Source organism: Triticum urartu, chromosome 7A, assembly GCF_056163025.1.
Source record: "Triticum urartu cultivar PI428250 chromosome 7A, HENAU_Tu73, whole genome shotgun sequence".
In the NCBI taxonomy this organism is placed as follows: Eukaryota; Viridiplantae; Streptophyta; class Magnoliopsida; order Poales; family Poaceae; genus Triticum; species Triticum urartu.
In genome coordinates, this window is record NC_141879.1 from 187,188,866 (window position 1) to 187,204,682 (window position 15,817).

The 15,817-nt window shown below is 44.4% G+C and overlaps 1 protein-coding gene across 1 annotated transcript; it reads left to right on the forward strand.

Moving 5' to 3' along the window:
- The first annotated feature begins 2,861 nt into the window (after positions 1-2,861).
- Positions 2,862-8,745, forward strand: LOC125524521 (uncharacterized). The gene is made up of 4 exons (XM_087532363.1): positions 2,862-3,278; positions 6,459-6,882; positions 7,347-7,637; positions 8,491-8,745. Exons 1-3 carry the CDS (start codon positions 2,862-2,864, stop codon positions 7,352-7,354), a joined length of 849 nt encoding a protein of 282 aa, XP_087388489.1. The 3' UTR covers positions 7,355-7,637; positions 8,491-8,745.
- Positions 8,746-15,817: the final 7,072 nt, after the last annotated feature.

Genomic DNA, 15,817 nt, shown 5'->3' on the forward strand with positions numbered 1-15,817 from the left:
CGCACTCGCACGGGATGTCCCAAGAGCTCATACTAAGAGTAGTCTACATCTTGGCCACGCTCATTCTCGATGATCATGTTATGCATGATCACACAAGCGCGCATGATGTACCAAATCATTTTCGGATCCCAAAATCTAGCCGGTCCTCTCACAATAGCAAATTGGGCTTGCAAAATCCCAAAAGCTATCTCCACATATTTTCTAGCTGCCGCCTGAGCATTGTGGAAATCAAGATTTTTCTTACCTTCCGGCTTTTCAGCGTCTTCACAAAGGTTTGCCACTTTGGATAGATGCCATCCGCTAGATAATAGCCATAGTTGTATGTACGACCATTTGCTACAAACTGCACCGGTGGCAAATCACCATTTGCAATCTTATTCATCAGTGGTGACCGGTTGACAACATTGATGTCATTCAAAGATCCAGGCATTCCAAAGAATGCATGCCAAATCCAAGTCTCTTAATCAGTCACCGCTTCAAGGATTATAGTGGAACCCTTTTTTTGGCCGTGGAATTGCCCATGCCATGCCTTTGGACAATTCTTCCAACTCCAATGCATGCAATCTATTGAGCCAAGCATACCAGGAAAACCGTGAGCTTTGTTCATCTCCAATAGCCTTGTGGCGTCTTCAGCATTGGGAGATCTCAAATACTCTTGGCCAAACACTTGCACAATTCCGACTGCGAACCGCTTGACACATATGATGGCTTGGGTCTCACTCATAGCCAAGTGACCATCAACTAAATCAGCCGGGATACCGTATGCCAACATACGCAAAGCGACTGTCATCTTCTGAAAGGTGTTATTCCCGAGCTCTCTGGCGGCATTCCTCCTTTGTTGAAAAAATCGGCCATGACTCGCTAGTTTCTCTATAATGCGCCTGAACAACTCGGTGCTCATCCTAAACCGGCGACGAAAGTACGACTCCGGGTATGTGGGATTCTCCGCAAAATAATTCCTGATCAATCTGTTGTGGGCATCAATCCTATCCCTCCAAATTTTCTGCCGACCCATAACCGAACCACCATGCTTCGGTTTTTTATTGATGTGCATAGCTAGGATCATTGCAAGATCCTCCCCTCTTCCATATCAAATTCTTCTTTGGAAGAATCATACGACGAACTCATCTACAATGTTCAATACTATGCTATAAAAACTACAATCAACATGCACCAAATTCATGAAGTTTGAGCAATACATACCTTGCAGGCGTTTTGTCGAACACCTTGCGGGCGCCGAGCGCCAATGAGCGCCTGGGCGCTGTTCGTCGGAGGACGGACGCGCGTGAGGGGCGGCGGTGACTAGAGGGGGGCGGAGGAAGCTGTCGCGGTGCGGGGATTGGCCAGGGAAGCGCCGGAACGGTCGCCAGATGGCGCCGGTGCCGGCGGCGCCGCGGCTGGAGGGGGGTGAGTTGCGAGCGAGCGTGCGAGAGTCCAGCGCGCGGGAGCGGGCGCAGCAAATAAGCGGCGCGCGATGGAGTTTCAGCCCGCGCGCTGAACTAGATATGCCACACACGCAGTTTTTGCACGCTCGCTGGAGCCACTATACTGGTTCCATGCGCTAAAATGGGCAATTTTGCGGTGCGGCACTAGTTTGGCGCGGCTGTTGGAGATGCTCTGATAAAAGATGATTCTCAGACTTAGAGGAAATCGGGGAATGCAAAACAATACATTATGATGCTGACTTTGGAGGCACATAACAGCAAGCATAGCAACTTTAGTAATGATGCTAAAGACATGGGCATGTAGTAGACATCATATACTTCAAATTAGTCCAAGGGCACAAATTCATATGATGCATGGAGTAATTACTATGATAATTGCAAAAAGGAACATGTTGTTAACGGGTTGACAGATTTAGCATGATGGCAACTCGAGAGCAAGAAAGATACAAGCTACAACAAGTTATATGGCAACCAAGGGCATGGAATCAAAGTACACATAACAAGGAGCAAATAACCTCAAGGCATCATATACATTTGACTCATGGACTAGTGGGAACCATCAAGACAAGTTTGAATGTTGTAACCGTTTCAGCAAGTGTAAAACAGCAACATTAGCATAGCATGTTTGCAAGCTTGGAATAGAGGTGATATTAAGTCCAAAATTAACAAACTTGGCATGTGGACAAAGTACTCATAGCATACTTCAGATCATGTAACTGGAGCATATCCAAAAGAGGCATAGATTAATTAATAACAAGCTCACAACATGGCATCATGAAGTTAACAGAAAACAATGTAACAATTACAGACTTGCAAAAATCACCAAGTCTTAGAAAACAGCAAATATCAAGTAGCACACTTTGCAAGCTTGTGCTAGTCACCACAAGGCACATAAAAATACATTGATTGCATCATTGTAAAGATGGCATTAAGATGCTCCTAAAACATGTTGAAATGATCCTCAAAAGATAAACACACAAAATGCTATGAAAAAGACAAAACAACAAGTTATGCCAAACTTCAGCAGTTTATAATACTTACCACTCTTGGAATGATGATTGAGACATCAAGATGGACAGTAACATGCATGCAAATGACACTAGCATCTGGAGCATTCAGAGATGAACAATTTGACATATCATACATGCCAAACAGAGCCACATGCACATAGTTATGATCATTGCAAAATGCACACATGATATGATTTCGGAAAGACTTAGTAGAAATCAGCACTGAGCGTCACATAGTTATATTGTGCACAGAGCGAGGAATAGGGCTGCTCATCCATGGGCTCGACCCAGTTGAGGAGGAGATCGGGAAGGCCGGCGGGAATGCTGCAGCGGGCCTTGGGCATGAGGCAGCCCACGTGGCCAATGACACTGGGCCCGGCGTGACCCACGGGCAACAGGCCAGGCCATGCGGTCGGGCGAGCGAAGCGAGTGGGACGAGCTCCTGCTTGATCCCGAGACATGGCGGCGGCGGCGCGGCACGGGGAGGTGCAACGGAGGCGGGGATGGACAGATCCAGCGACCGGAGTTGAAACAACGGTGCAGGGAGGCCGGACCGGGGCACGGGCGGCGCTCCGGCGCAGATCTTGGCGGCGGCGGGCGATGGTGGGAGCAGGGGTGCGGGGCGGCGACTCCTCCGGTGACCGGCCGGCGGGGTCGGCGCTCCGAGAAGGGGCCGGACGGGGGCGGGTTGAGCAGGAGGACGGGCGGCGGTGCGATCAGGCTCGCGGGGCGCGGCGGCGGGCGCGGCCGGGCTCACGCGGGCCCGCAATTGGCTCGGCGGGGCGTGGTGGGAGACGGCGGCGGGGCCACGTGGCACGCTCCGGTTGGACGCGGGGTGACGACGGACATGTCCGGCAGCGCGAGGAGGAAGAGGGCTAGGGTTTGGACTGCGATTTGGACGGGGAGGACCTATTTATGGGTAGAGGGAGCTAGAAGAGGAATATTGAGGTGCGTTTTTCGCCCACACGATCGTGATCCAACAACGGAGAGCATGGCGGGGGTTTAGATGGTCTAGTGGGCTGTTATGGAGGGGTGCTGGGCTGCAAAGAGAAGGAGGGATTCGCAGACCGTTGGGGCATCAAATGACCTCCAAATGGAACGAAATTTGACAAACGGTCTACCGGTGAAACTACAAAAAAATACACTTCCGTGATGATACGTGTTTGTCACAGTAGGTCGCGTTTTTTGTCATGCATGTACATCCATGACGATTTTATGACAGAATCAAGATAGTCATACCTGTGCTGTCGTAGAAGTGTTCCATGACATTACCAAAATTATCATCACGGAAGTGTCCACTTCCATGACGATAAATCACGCGTAACAGAAGTGCTTTCGTCAAGGGTGACCGACACGTGGCATCCACCGTAACGGAACACCGTTAAGTCACCGGGTCCGATTTTGGATCCGATAACCCACTAACAGCCCCGACCAATGGGGATTTTCCACGTGTAAAATCATCATTGGCTGGAGGAAACACGTGTCGGCTCACCGTTGGGACAGTTGTCATCCACTCATTGGACCGAAGGCGCCTATGATACGTCGACACGTGGCATGACCGAACAGAGGCCCATTTCTGTGAAAAGGCCGGCCCGTTTGACTTGGTTAAAAGGTGGCGGGCCGACCCAAGGAAAGCCTGTTAACGGCCTGTTCGCATGTAGCCCATTTACAACCCGCTAACCCAGGGCCCGTTACAACCTATCCGAATTAGGCCCAGTAGCGTCATCTGGGCCATCCAATATGATTCCATCCCATTTTAAGTTACAGCCCATGTATGGCCCATGACGTCTTTCGGCCCATGTGAGGCCCTTACTCTTGGCCCATTAACGGCCCGTGGTGAAATTGGCCCGTAATGAACAGTGTATCACTTTATACCCATTAATGGCCCATTTACACATGTAGTTCAGGCTAGACAATTCCAGAGAGGACAACCGTCAGGGCACATAACAAAAAACACCCCACATAAAAGAAATTTACAAATAAATCATTGAGGGGGGGTGATTGCATAACCAAATCTTTGCTTGTCACCATCCACCGGTAACACCGTCGCCGGAGGACTAGGAGACAAACACCACGCGCTGAACAACCCTCGGAGCACCATCGCATCACTGCTTTGTGATCCGAAGAAAGCACCACCGCAAAACAATAGAGTACATATTGCTGTGGAGCCCCGGTCGGGGTTCAACCCCGTGCACCTTGGGCCTCAAATTCGATGTTTTCAGCCAACAAAATCGATGAAGAACACCAGATTTGCCTGCCTGCATCCCCCAAACCAGTGCTGAAACCAGATTTTTTTGGAAATTGTCACCACCACGCGAATCAGCAGTAGACGGCACAAAACTATACAAGACGCTCCCCACTTGCTTCTCAACGCCTGCTGGAGAAGAAGCATTGGCGATGATAGACCAGCATAAAGTTATGATTTGCATTCTCACGTGTATTTACATAACATGTGCAAGATAACATATAACAAAGTCTCATGGGAGTGCAGGGGAGGGTCTGCCATGGGCACTAGCGCTGTTGTGACCGGGATATCCTGATGTGGAACGATGGGCACGCCGGTGTTGTCATGACAATCAGCGGTCAATTTCCGGAGCGACGACGATGGGCGATGTTGTTGTCGTGACCAACGTGCGGCATTGTCGCGTCCTTGGGAGCGATGTCGCTGCTGCAATGGGAGCGACACTATTCCCGGAGGGCGGCTGTGATTCAGAATCAACATTTGCTTTTATATTCACTGAGTCGTGTTTGTGATAAAATTGGTGAGGCGGAATTAAGACATTTAGTTTAATTTGGGCGAAAAGAGGATGTGCGTTGTGTACCCTTGCTAACAAGAGATCAAACTATAAGTTTAATTGTGATGTTGTCTGGTCAAGGTACTTTAAGCATGAGGTTACGATCCAATTGATATTAAAAACATTGAGGTTGACGACAACTCATGATATTCATTTGTGTCCTTGATCTGTTATCCCTCCGGCCAAATGGAGCATATGCTTCTCTACCTCACGAGAGCTAGCGGCACCCAGAACCTCGGCGACGATGGTTGTACTAACCATAGATGATGGTGAACATTGATAGCAGTGATCGGAATAGACCTCGACGAAACTATCATAGATGGACTCCTTGTTGTGGTGTCATCATAACTCTTGCTAGCGTTGGAGAATATGGAACCACACCTACTCCCAACAAAAGAAACTAATCTATTGCTCATGAAGAATGACGTAGCAACGCATATGGTTGAACAATGGACATTCGAAGCAACCTTCAAATACCTTGGAACGATGGATCTGAGGGGCTGCCACATCGATCCAGTCTCCTCCTTCCTTCCCCTCCATGGCAACAGGCCGACAGAGAATATGGGGAGATCTTGCTCCTGATCGATCGCCTCGACCAAGATCATGTCACTCCCATGCGAGTGCCCATGAGAGCTATGGTCGGCATGGGATAAAGTTGTGACCATCGTGGTGGGCGATTTTGGATGGGTGCTGAGAACACATGTGGGGGTGTTACAAAGTGGTGTCGACGGGATGCTTGAGATGTGACCGACTGCCGACGATGTTGCAATGACAGTGATGCGAGAGGGTGACAGCCGGTTGCCACAACAACGACGATGGGCATGATGATGTTGCATTGACCAGTGAGTAGTGTCGCTACCTGATCCTATGACCCAGGAGGTAACAGATTGACTTTACACCGGCCAGTCGAGTCCACTAACAAAAGAAGACAGACAAACGTCGGGAGTATGGGACATCGCAGCCACCCCACTATTACCTTGGATTATAGTAGTTTGAAAAAAGGACAGGACCGAGAAAAAACCGGAACCGGTGACATTGGCAATTGGCTAATCTTCATGGACCGTTCCGGGCATGATTTTTTTTTGGGTAAAAAAGCGAGCAAACCGGTCCAAAAGCCCAAAAAACGAGCGAACCGGTCCAAAAGCCCAAAAACGAGCGAACCGGTCCAAAAGCCCATCGTCTGATTTATTTTCGTGTGGATAATCTAGGGGGTTTCCCCCGAATCGGTGGACACTTTCGCCCCCTTCCGCCGCCGCCCCTTCCACTATAGGGCGCCACCGCCCCTTCCGCCGCCGCCCTTGCACGGCACGGCGACGCCGCCCCGCGCCGCCAGGAGCCCAGGACGGACGCTCCGATGCCTCCTCGTGCGGCCGCGCCACCGCTGTGCTGCGTGCTGGTCAAGCGACCCCAGCCGTCCAGGGGACGCCATCGCCGCCGCCTGGTCTCCAGCGTCCAGCCATCCAGCCGCTGCAGGTCCAGCTACTCCAGCCCTCCCTCCGCTACACACTGCGGACCAGGAGTTCCAGCTAGCGGACCAGGACGACGGATGGTCGCCTTCCTCCGCTCCTGACCAGGACGACCGATGGTCGCCTTCCTCCGCTCCCGACCAGGACGCCAGGACCACCGACGCTGGTAATATGATCTCTTCCTTCTCCACTCTGATTACCAATTCTTCTATTCTATCCTAGCATTCATATGTGATACGTCAACTTGTGAAGTTTGTGAACTAGAACTACTAAACTGTGTTGCTTTTGCTGACCTGATGACAATAGTTGATAAAGAATTAGAGAGATTGGGGAAAAGAATTAGAGATTGGTATTTGGTAATTTATATTTCAGTTTTATTGTGTTGCTATTTGGTGTTCTGAGCTTATGAGGAAGACTTGTTTGAGACTATGAGAAAGACTTTTTTTTTTACGAATGACTATGAGAAAGACTTACATTTGATTGAGTACTGATTCTGGTTTGCTATTTAGTGTTGGTGATGTGATGAAGTATATGGTGATACGGTGATTTATATCTCATTTTGTCCTTTTTGTGACAGAGAACTAGAGATTATTAGTGTATATGATGAGCGATGCTGCTCTTCTGCTGCAGGTACGTGAACAGGGGCGGCGTTGACAACACTGGCCTCCTCCAGCAGCAAATCTTCGCCCCGCTCCTGCTCCAAGCTCCTTTAGCGACCTCACCACCTCGCCTGCTGCCTGCTTCGTGCTCAGCTCGCCTACGAGATGTTCGATCAATTGACCAAACCGAGCCAAGCCAAGTCTGCCTCTCTTGCCTGGGCATGGACGACGGCCAGGTACTTCCCATCATCAAGTAGTCGAGTACCAGAAGCGACGCTGACAGAGAGGAAGAGGCTACATAAGGATTCTTGTGTCCCAAAAGGTATGTTCCTTTTTGCCTATTCATGTTCCATGCATTACCTGGCTTACGGTGTCCAGTCAACTCAGCTCACAGTGATCAATGATTGATCAATATTAACACGATTTGATTTTCAATTTAAAGCGGAACCTACTAGATTATTGGATGTTTGGATGGTCGATATATGTCACTCTCTGACTCTCAGTTCCTTCTATCTTTGCGTTTTTTTACTATAATGTGTATTGAGATATCAACTCTACAGTTTCTATCACGGCGAAGCAAAAGAACGTGGAATTAGTGATGGTGAAACTTTAAAATGCTTTGCATCATTAGGGTTGTTATTATTACGTCATCGCGTACATTTTTTTGCCATTCTATATTTCTAAAATATAATTATTTCCATGGTTGATGCGTATTTTGGATGTGTGTGTGCACTTGGTTCTTTTATAATCAAGGTAATTAGTAGGGCTAAATCATGAGATAAACCGAGCTGATGATGAAACATGTATATATATCATCATAAGACTATTTTTCTATTTGAAGAACTGCAAGGGAACAAATGAAATAAATGTGTATTTTTTCAAAAAACTACAGTTTTAGCAATCTTGGTGTACGATACTATTTTTTCCTAGAGATATATGTTGTTTTCCTGGTATGTTTGGTGTACGATACTATTTTTTCTGGCCCTCTTGTGTTTCTGTCTAGTTTGTGCAGTAAAGCGTATGTGTGCTGGATCATACATGTTATATGTACTTGACAAATATGAACTTAGCACCAACTAAGAAATCTCATGTTCTATCATAAAGCACTAAGTTGACAATATATTATAATTACAGTCCATATATGTATTGAAAATAACCTGACTCTTATTTTGCAGGAAATTTTTGCAAGTGAAGGTGAAGGATTGTTCTAAACTGGCAGATGAAGCTATGCGTTCTTTTAGTGGACTTTTATATGTTTGCATAGTTTTTGCTCTTCAAACATGAAGCTTAGAAAATTTCAGAAAATTGTTACTAAGTTAAGCTTCATGTATGACAGATTGTCATTGGAGATAGATACACTTTATGTTAGATTTACCGTCTTGTAAACTAAACTTATGTTGTTCGAAATTGACGTTTTGATTAATTTGGGATTTTTGTTTCGTGTCAAAACCTGGACGTCTGATTCGATGGTTTCTTCTTTGTTGTTGTAAACCAGCCTTTGTGTGTGTGACTTCTGTGGCTTGCACTTACAGCTAGGTGCTAGGCGTTGTGCGTGTGTGATTTTTGTGCTTGCACTTACAGATGGCCCCTAGCCATCTTGCCACCCCGTCAACTAGGCGATGTACACTGCCTAACTACTGCTTGTTTGCTTACTGCTACGGACAATTCTTGTGTTGTGCTGGTTCCAGTGTGTGGGTGTTCTTCTGAAAAAAGGCTGTACTGGCTGGAGTGTGTCCGCCTTCTTCTGAAAAAAAATATTACTAGCACTGGAACAATGTTCTTTTTTCGGTTTCATGCTAGTACAATACTGGTCTACTAGACTGTTGTTTAGTGGTTGATTGATGCTATAGTTGTACGGCTCTACAATTCTTAAGCCTACTCTAAAAAATCGCATTGACAGTTGAACCGTTGAGGCTACCGGTTTAGGTTTTTATCGGCCGGACTGCTGGTTCAACTCGTTCACTACGCGCATGCTTTGATGCAATCTTATGAAAAAAAACTTGAGTTGAAAGTTTCTATCCCTAGAAAACTTTATGATGAGTGGAAACCAACTATTAAAATTAAAATTAAAGATCATGAATGCTATGCTTTGTGTGATTTGAGTGCTAGTGTTTCCACGATTCTAAAGACTTCGTATTATTTGTTAGGTTTCCGTGATTTAGATGATTGCTCTTTAAACTTGCATCTTGCGGATTCCACTATTAAGAAACCTATGGGAAGAATCAATGATGTTCTTATTGTTGCAAATAGGAACTATGTGCACGTAGATTTTATTGTTCTTGACGTAGATTGCAATCCTTCATGTCTTATTATTCTTGGTAGACCTTTCCTTAGAACAATTGATGCAATTATTGATATGAAGGAAGAAAATATTAGATTTCAATTTCCATTAAGGAAAGGCATGGAACACTTTTCTAGAAAGAAAATTAAATTACCTTATGAATCTATTATGAGAGCCACTTATGGATTACCCACCAAAGATGGCAATACCTAGATCTATCCTTACTTTTTATGCCTAACTAGGGGCGTTAAACGATAGCGCTTGTTGGGAGGCAACCCAATTTTATTTTTATTCCTTGCTTTTTGCTCCTGTTTAGTAATAAATAATTTATCTAGCCTCTGTTTGAGTTATGTTTAATTAGTGTTTGTGTCGAGTAGAACCGTTGGGGAGACTTGGGGAAAGTCTTGTTAATCTTGCTGTAAAAAAAGAAACTTTAGCGCTCACGAGAACTGCTGCCATTTTTATTTGAAAAGTGCTATTTAGTTAATTGTTTTTGCATATGATTAATAGATAAATTCCTCACGTCCAACAATTTATTTCAGAATTTTTGGGGTTCCAGATCTTGCGCTAGCTACAGATTACTACATACTGTTCTGTTTTTGACAGATTCTGTTTTTCGTGTATTGTTTGCTTATTTTGATGAATCTATGGCTAGTAAAATAGTTTATAAACCATAGAGAAGTTGGAATACAGTAGGTTTAACACCAATATAAATAAATAATGAGTTTATTACAGTACCTTGAAGTGGTCTTTTGTTTTCTTTCGCTAACGGAGCTCACAAGATTTTCTACTTTAAGTTTTGTGTTGTGAAGTTTTCAAGTTTTGGGTAAAGATTTGATGGACTATGGAACAAGGAGTGGTAAGAGCCTAAGTTTGGGGATGCCCATGGCACCCCCAAGATAATCTAAGGACACCTAAAAGCCAAAGCTTGGGGATGCCTCGAAAGGCATCCCCTTTTTTGTCTACTTCCGTTGGTAACTTTACTTGAGCTATATTTTTATTCACCACATGATATGTGTTTTGCTTGGAGCGTCTTGTATGATTTGAGTCTTTGCTTTTTAGTTTACCATAATCATCCTTGCTGTACACACCTTTTGAGAGAGACACACATGATTCGGAAATTATTAGAATACTCTATATTCTTCAATTATATCTTTTGAGTTATATAGTTTTGCTCTAGTACTTCACTTATATCTTTTAGAGCATGATGGTGGATTTGTTTTATAGAAACTATTGATCTCTCATGCTTCACTTAGATTATTTTGAGAGTATTAAATAGCATGGTAATTTGCTTAAATAATCCTAATATGCTAGGTATTCAAGATTAGTAAAAACTTTCTTATGAGTGTGTTGAATACTAAGAGAAGTTTGATGCTTGATGATTATTTTGAGACATGGAGGTAGTGATATTAAAGTTGTGCTAGTTGAGTAGTTGTGAAGTTGAGAAATACTTATGTTGAAGTTTGCAACTCCCGTAGCATGCACGTATGGTAAACGTTATGTAACAAATTTAAAACATGAGGTGTTCTTTTGATTCTCCTCCTTATGAGTGGCGGCCGGGGACGAGCGATGATCTTTTCCTACCAATCTATCCCCCCTAGGAGCATGCGCGTAGTGCTTGGTTTTTGATGACTTGTAGATTTTTGCAATAAGTATGTGAGTTCTTTATGACTAATTTTGAGTCCATGGATTATACGCACTCTCACCTTTCCATCATTGCGAGCCTCTTCGGTACCATGCATTGCCCTTTCTCACATTGAGAGTTGGTGCAAACTTCGCCGGTGCATCCAAACCCCGTGATATGATACGCTCTTTCACACATAAACCTCCCTATATCTTCCTCAAAACAGCCACCATACCTACCTATTATGACATTTCCATAGCCATTCCGAGATATATTAACATGCAACTTTCCACCATTCCGTTTATCATGACACGTTCATCATTGTCATATTGCTTTGCATGATCATGTAGTTGACATAGTATTTGTGGCAAAGCCACCGTTCATAATCCTTTCATACATGTCACTCTTGGTTCATTGCATATCCCGGTACACCGCCGGAGGCATTCATGTAGAGTCATACTTTGTTCTAGTATCGAGTTGTAATCTTTGAGTTGTAAATAAATAGAAGTGTGATGATCATCATTAATAGAGCATTGTCCCCCAAAAAAGAGAAAGGCCAAATAAAAAAGGGAAAGGCCAAAAAAAGAAAAAAGAAAGGCCAAATAAAAAAAGAAAAAGAAAGGCCAAATAAAAAATACAAAAGGGACAATGCTACTATCCTTTTTTTCCACTTGTGCTTCAAAGTAGCACCATGATCTTCATGATAGAGAGTCTCCTATGTTGTCACTTTCATATACTAGTGGGAATTTTTCATTATAGAACTTGGCTTGTATATTCCAACAATGGGCCTCCTCAAGTGCCCTAGGTCTTCATGAGCAAGCAAGTTGGATGCACACCCACTTAGTTTTTTTTGTTGAGCTTTCGTATATCTATAGCTCTAGTGCATCTGTTGCATGGCAATCCCTACTCCTTACATTGACATCAATCGATGGGCATCTCCATAGCTCATTGATTAGCCTCGTTGATGGGCATCATATTCTATTCCACCCATAGTGCTATATTCATGGCTCACGCTCATGTATTGCGTGAAGGTTTATAAAGTTTGAGATTACTAAAGTATGAAACAATTGCTTGGCTTGTCATCTGGGTTGTGCATGATGGGAGCATTATTGTGTGACGAAAATGGAGCATGACTAAACTATATGATTTTGTAAGGATGAACTTTCTTTGGCCATGTTATTTTGAGAGGACATAATTGCTTAGTTAGTATGCTTGAAGTATTATTATTTTTATGTCAATATTGAACTTTTATCTTGAATCTTTCGGATCTGAATATTCATACCACAATTAAGAAGAATTACATTGAAATTATGCCAAGTAGCATTCCACATAAAAAATTCTGTTTTTATCATTTACCTACTCGAGGACGAGCAGGAATTAAGCTTGGGGATGCTTGATACGTCTCCAACGTATCTATTATTTTTGATTGCTCCATGCTATATTATCTTCTGTTTTGGACATTATTGGGCTTTATTATCCACTTTTATATTATTTTTAGGACTAATCTATTAACTGGAGGCCTAGCCCAGAATTGTTGTTTTTTTGCCTATTTTAGGGTTTCGAATAAAAGGAATATCAAAAGGAGTCCAAACGGAATGAAACCTTCGGGAACGTGATTTTTGGAACGAACAAGATCCAGAAGACTTGGACCCTACGTCAAGCAACCAACAGGGAGGCCACGAGGTAGGGGGGCGCGCCTACCCCCAGGCGCACCCTCCACCCTCGTGGGCCCCTTATTGCTCCACCGACGTACTTCTTCCTCCTATATATACCTACGTACCCCCAAACGATCAGAGACGGAGCGAAAACCCTAATTCCACCACCGTAACTTCTTGTATCCACGAGATCCCATCTTAGGGGCCTGTTCCGGAGCTCCGCTGGAGGGGGCATCGATCACGGAGGGCTTCTACATCAACACCATAGCCTCTCCAATGAAGTGTGAGTAGTTTACCTCAGACCTTCGGGTCCATAGTTATTAGCTAGATGGCTTCTTCTCTCTTTTTGGATATCAATACAAAGTTCTCCCCCTCTCTTGTGGAGATCTATTGATGTAATCTTCTTTTGCGCTGGGTTTGTTGAGACCAATGAATTGTGGGTTTATGATCAAGTTTATCTATGAACAATATTTGAATCTTCTCTGAATTCTTTTATGTATGATTGGTTATCTTTGCAAGTATCTTCGAATTATCAGTTTGGTTTGGCCTACTAGATTGATCTTTCTTGTAATGGGAGAAGTGCTTGGCTTTGGGTTCAATCTTGCAGTGTCCTTTCCCAGTGACAGTAGGGGCAGCAAGGCACGTATTGTATTGTTGCCATCGAGGATAACTAGATGGGATTTTCATCATATTACATGAGTTTATCCCTCTACATCATGTCATCTTAAGGTGTTACTCTATTCTTATGAACTTAATACTCTAGATGCATGCTGGATAGCGGTCGATGTGTGGAGTAATAGTAGTAGATGCATGCAGAAGTCGGTCTACTTGTCTCGGACGTGATGCCTATATACATGATCATACCTATATATTCTCATAAATATGCTCAATTCTGTCAATTGCTCAACAATAATTTGTTCACCCATTGTAAAATACCTATGCTCTTGAGAGAAGCCACTAGTGAAACCTATGGCCCCCGGGTCCATCTTCATCATATTAAATCTTCCAATACTTTGCTTTTTACTTTGCTTTTATTTTACTTTGCATCTTTATCATGAAAATACCAAAGATATTATCTTATCATATCTATCAGATCTCACTCTCGTAAGTGACCGTGTAGGGATTGACAACCCCTTATCGCATTGGTTGCGAGGATTTATTTGTTTTGTGTAGGTGCGAGGGACTGGCGCGTAGCCTCCTACTGGATTGATAGCTTGGTTCTCAAAACCGAGGGAAATACTTACGCCACTTTGCGGCACCACCCTTTCCTCTTCAAGGGAAAACCAACGCAAGTGCTCAAGAGGTAGCAGAAGACCTCACATTCTGAGGATGAGGATCATGTGGCTGTTGAGGAAGAAGTCAACTCCAAGAAAAAGGTGCTGAAGAAAGAGTATGGCACAGTTGCATCAACTATGCCTGGATTGCACAAAAAGGCCCCTGCCAAGAGGGTGCCAACCTTAAAAGTTAGAGCCTCAACTGCTGAAACCTCCAAGCCATCTGGAGAGGCTGCTGGAGAAGGAAAGAAAAGAAAAGAAAGGGTCAAGAAGACCACTGCCAGAGTACTTGGTAGATCCTCCATTATGAGAGATTCAGAAGAAGAGGAGGAGGAAGAGGATGCTACACCAGCTCCTAAGGCTCAGAAGCTTATGGGAGATGCAATCAAGTCACGGGCTGCTCCATCTAAGCCCAAGTCTGTTCCCAAGGCTGCTGCTCAGAAACCCCCAAAACCCAAGAGGAACACCAGGAGTATACCTACTGAGAAGAACAAGGCCCCAGTGCCTGAAGCTGAAGAAGAAGATGATGATTCTCTTGTCTTGAGAAAGTTGAAGCCCAAAATTCCTGACCACAATGATGCTCACCCAGTCGCTGAGGACATGCACATCAGGAAAGATGCAGGATTGAGGTTGTGTAGACAGTCTGATCCCTATGCTGTTAGGAGGAGGACTGCAGTTGACTACAGGTTCCATACAAAGGAACAACAAGATTTCTATGAGACCATTCTGCTTGACAAGAAACCCATAGTGTGTGACATGAAATGAGTGGATTGGGAGTTCATCCGGGAAAATGAAGATCACTTCCCTTGAGTGTATGACAGCTTTAAGGCTTGTGGAGTAGATGAATTCGTTGGACAAAAGTTCACCAAATGAAATGATGATTTGATCATGCAGTTCTACTCCACTGCCCACTTCTATCCAGATGGGAGGATAGTTTGGATGTCTGAGGGTACTAGGTACCAGTCCACAGTTGATGAATGGGCCAAGCTAATCAACGCCCCAAAGGAACATGACGATGACTTGGATGTGTATGCCACCAAGAAGAAAGACCACAACTCAATGGCAAACATGTACAAGGAGATCCCTGATAAGGCTTTAGAAACTCATAAGTTTGGATCTATACACTATCTGTTGTCTGGTCTGCCTACCATTAACTGGATCTTAAGGCACACATTGCTACCCAAGTCAGGAGATCACAAGATGATCCAAGGACACTCCATCCACATGCTGCAAAATTTTTATGTCCCCCAGAAGTTCAAAGTTATGAGCTTGATTGTAGAAACGATCAAAAGGACTGTTGCTGATCAAAAGAGGAGTTGTGGATATGCTCCACACATTCAGGAGCTCATCAACTCTAAAATGGGCACATGGACTTACTTGCTGGACAAGGAGCATCTACCTCTATATCCTGAGTTTGAAGACAATACTATTGTGATGAATGAGGAAGAACCATCATCAGCTCAATTCCAGGAGAAGAGAGCCAAGGAAAAGGCTAAGAAAGCTTCCCAGATGCCAAGTGTTGAAGAGGCATCTCGAGTCTTCCTGAAGAGCAAGCAAGATTAGTTAGGCTATCTGATTCAAGCTATACTAAGGATTGAGAAGGGCTTGGCCACCCTGACTCAGAATCAGGAGAGCCTGGAGAGGATTGTGGAAACAAAATTCTATGAT

What these genes read in the sequence shown, in the direction of transcription:
- LOC125524521 (XM_087532363.1), top strand. Translation starts at nt 2,862, where the DNA reads ATGCGGTCGGGCGAGCGAAGCGAGTGGGACGAGCTCCTGCTTGATCCC. An exon ending in GGGCCACGTGGCACGCTCCG is followed by an intron (nt 3,279 to 6,458) that starts GTTGGACGCGGG and finishes TGGATAATCTAG; the next exon opens with GGGGTTTCCCCCGAATCGGT.